The sequence below is a fragment of the Gordionus sp. m RMFG-2023 genome, chromosome 3 (genome assembly GCF_954871325.1).
Source record: "Gordionus sp. m RMFG-2023 chromosome 3, tfGorSpeb1-WG-v2, whole genome shotgun sequence".
NCBI classification, from domain to species: domain Eukaryota; kingdom Metazoa; phylum Nematomorpha; class Gordioida; order Chordodea; family Parachordodidae; genus Gordionus; species Gordionus sp. m RMFG-2023.
Window position 1 is genome coordinate 35,867,366 of NC_088777.1, and position 4,282 is coordinate 35,871,647.

General features: G+C 25.9%; 1 protein-coding gene across 1 annotated transcript in view; it reads left to right on the forward strand.

Moving 5' to 3' along the window:
• The window catches only part of LOC135925907 (uncharacterized), a 25,473-nt gene extending 22,377 nt beyond the window's left edge, over nt 1–3,096 (forward strand). The window contains exons 23-24 of the mRNA XM_065461477.1: nt 1,779–1,918; nt 2,312–3,096. Of these exons, the coding sequence (XP_065317549.1) occupies nt 1,779–1,918; nt 2,312–2,471 (300 nt within the window). The 3' untranslated portion in view covers nt 2,472–3,096. The remainder of the gene's footprint in view (nt 1–1,778; nt 1,919–2,311) is intronic.
• The last annotated feature ends 1,186 nt before the right edge of the window (nt 3,097–4,282 follow it).

Sequence of the window (4,282 nt, forward strand, 5' to 3'; positions counted from 1 at the left end):
GTTAAAAACTGGCCTGGTCCGAGTTCATAGAGTAGACAGAACACACTAACACATTTTATAATGAACCAATACTATCTAAAATTTTGAAAGTAAGCCAAAAAAATATTAAATAATTAATCAAAAATTTATAAATCCCCATAGACCTATGTAAATACTAACCTCAAAAAGATCTTTTAAATATACTAATTTTAATTACAAAATCTTTGGCTGTTTTGCAAAATAATCATCCATATCAGATTGTGTCAAAGAATGACTGGCACACCTGGTATTATTAATTTATTAATGTCTTTAATGGCGAGGATTCTATGACATTTTATTGGTGTTGCAATTGAAATACGCCTGATCTTCAAAACTTTTTGATGTAGCAGCTTCTGTATAGAAAGAATGTTTTCTGCGTATGCCCTTGTCCAATCCAAATTTGGGCTCTGACTAAATAAAAGCTGGAAAAGTAGTTTTTCATGCTATTGTTGAAATTTGTTAATCTGTCATACAAATATAAGATCAAATAAATTTATGAAAATAATGTTATAATAATTTTTTAAAAATATGAAAGGCCACTAAATGATTCTCGTTTCTTAAACTGCTATTATGAGTTTAAATAATATTTGTCAAATGATTTGTAAGTAATATTTAGATGATTGTTATGTTTAATTGAAATAAAAAAATTAATTAAGTCAATTTTTATAAAAAATCTCTTGATTTTTAATCGCAATTTAATTCTAAAAGGATTTTCAAACCCTGTACTTGCGACTTTATGAAAACCGTGATTGTTATATGCATGGATACGTCCGGCAAAATTTTTGACAGAGTTAGGTTCGAGTTCGATTTAAGGTTATGAAAATATAGGTGGGTTCGGTTCGGGTTCGGTTCAGGGAAATATTTTTAAACCCCGGTTTGGTTCTGGGTTCAGCTCGGGCTTAAGAATTTTTGAATTTATAAAAAAAATTCTATATTTAAATCATTGAAAAACTAGACATAGATTTGGTATAAAAAATAATTTTTTATTTTATTTATAGGCAAAATATAGTTATAAATACAAAGCATAGTCATGTATCAATTTTAAAAATTGACGTATTTCTTTAAATTAACAATATCCAATATAACAATTTTTACTTTGACTTGTTCACTTTCATTTTCCTCTAATTAGAGAATAAGTTAAAAATTAAAAATAAATGGTGAAAATGAATTTGTTTAAAATTTATTAACACTCCAATATGAATCTTTGGGAATAAATTTTTAAAAAAATTAAAAATGGCGTAAATGAATTAAGTTGTTTAAAATTTATTAACACTTCACTTAATTGGAAATCTGAAAATATTATAAAATATTAAATTATTAATATTTTTATTTACAATTATACAAATATCTTATATGATTTTAAACAATACACTGAACCCGGGTTCAAATAAAATTCCCGGGTTTGGTTCGGGATTTTGAAAATTTTTTAAACAGGGAGGTTCGTTTCGGGTTCAGATTTTTTCCAAAAACGGGTTTTCTTTTCCGGGTTTGGTTCGACTGGTTATATATATATTAATCAAATTATGATTTATGATCGGCTCCATTCCCCGATATTTCCTATACAAAATATGTAAATAAGGATAAAAATAATTTTAATATCAGTTTTAGTGCATATCTAATATTGCAGCCATAGAAAATACCTATTTTTTTCCATTTCGAAAGAAAAAAAATGCGGTAGATCACTAATAATAATTAGACCGTTTATACATTTACCATCATTTAATAAAACAATCGTGATTTATACCTTAAATTATTTATAGTCACAACTCCGAAAATTAACTATCAGAATAAATTTTCTAAATGCGGAATCGTCTAAAAATTCGGAAATCTATGCTCAATTGACCCAAACTCGTGAAGAATGCGCAACTCTGGCCACCGATCTAAAGCAACTTAAATTTAGGTATTTCAATTGATATTTTCTTTACCTTTTATTATACTATACGTATTCATTCGGACTTTGCTACTAAATATTTTTCCCTTGACTCCAATGCTTTTTGGAAAGGTTTGTTTTTTATTCGCGAATATCCTATTGAAACCAGATTTAAAAGTTATAATTCAAATAATAAATTTTTGACCTATGAACGTTTGCGAAGTTTTACCTTCCTTTTTTTAAAACCAAAGGAATGCAATTTTAAAAGATGATTTTTTTTGTTTTATTAAGGATACGCCCATTTTTAAGATTTGTACAACCATTTCGAAATTTGCCCAATCTAATAAGTACCTATTTTAATGTCTACAGTTAACACTATTCAATCCAGAATTTAAATATAAAGAAATTAAAATTTATTATCAGGTATTCGGCCCTACTTGAAATGTACGGAGAGAAAGAAGAAAGCTTGCAAGAACTTCAACTCGATTTACAAGAGATTAAATGTCTATACAGGGATCAAATGGACATTCTCACGAACAATTCTCCTAAATCTATGCTTAGTACAAATATCGTCGATAGTTGATTCTTACGCAGATATGTAGTATTCCCTGGCAATGATTTATAAGAAATATATATCTAAAGCAAAATATTTATTGGAAGTTACTTTTTTCTATAATTTATTTAGGCAGACATCTAAAAAAAACAAAATGTTCTCACTTTTTAATGGGAGTTTTATATGCGTTAATTGGTAACATCATTTTTTAAAGAAAGACTACTTTTATTTAAGAGTTAATCCTTTTTATTTTTCCCCTTTCCTTCCATTTCTTTTCATATCTCGTTAAACTAATCGATTCCGGAAGTGGACAGAATTTTGCGTTTAGGACTTATAAAAAAAATATAATCTCTTGTACGCGATAATTCTTGGGTTTTTATTTCATGATTCTTCTAACGATGTGTGATAATTAAATATTAATAATTTGAAGAAATTGCACACAATGTTCTATACATTGGTTTATTTATTATATATATTTTATGCCAATTTAAAAAAAAATGACTGTGATTTCGCTTAAATTATAATCCATATATTCTAAAATATTATAATTGACTTTTTAAAACCTTTTTATCTACCCTCATTTTGCTTTCAAATATATTCATATATAAATGTTATTGTTTTTGGCAAAGTGTTAATCTAATATACATACCTGGTTTTGAATTGATTGTGTACATTCCAGTATTTTGAATTATATAAAATGACTTAGACTTTCGTATATTCTTTTCACATAAAATTTATATGGCAATTATAATTTGATTATATATATTTGGGATTATTTATGTTAGATAATGCAATAAAGTTTAATATTTATATACCCATTTTCCATTCTTTTTGTGTATAATTTTAGGCGAAATTATCGTGAGCAAGATGGCAGATATTTTTAATTTATTGTCACAGATCTTTTTTTTTATCTTAAAATTTTAATATTATAAGAAATCCTTGCCATTCGATTACTAAATTATAAATCCGAGATAAAGATTTAGCACAAGTCATTTTTTTTACCACATCATGGCTCAAAGATGACTGACTATCTTATGTCTATATTAAAATATGTGTATTAAGCATGGATTTGAACTTACGACTTTTAAAAAGTGCAAATAAAATTTATGGGTGGCTTATAGTGCGCACAAATTGAACGTTTCAACGCTGTGTTTCAAAACCCAAATAATGCATTTTAAATGCATTCGTTTAAATTGAGCACATTTAAGTTTTGCATTTTAAATTATTTATTAAAAGACAAAATAGATTGCGTTTTTTGAAACGTTTTTAAATTTTGGAATGATAGAATGGATATAACATCTTCTAAAATGTATAATTTATATTAAATAATAGTGCGCACAAATTGAGCGTTTGCGTTTGCAGTACGTTTTTTAACGCAACGCATCTTTGTTTAAATTGAAAGCAGTACGTTTTTTCCTTGTTTCAAAATTGAAACATGATTTAATTTTTATTAAATAATATGGATTTCTTTAGTTTACAAGATAAACAACTAATTGCTTATTTTAATTATACAAGCATGAGGAGAACATATATTTATAATTTACAAATAATGCAAATAAAATAATTTAATTACATTTTCAATTCATTAATGATAAAAATGTACACTAGAACATGTAAGAGTATTAAATATCTTATTAAAATAATATAATCATACCATCTGTATGAGAGTTTGAAGCCAGAAGTGTTACATTTGAATATTTATTATTGTAAGATATATTTAAAGGTCACCTTATATTTGTATATTATATTATTCCGACATGTAATATATTATCAAGGTTAATCAAATTGCATATTATTAGAAGTTAAATTGGATAATTATATAAATGTATATATACCAAAAG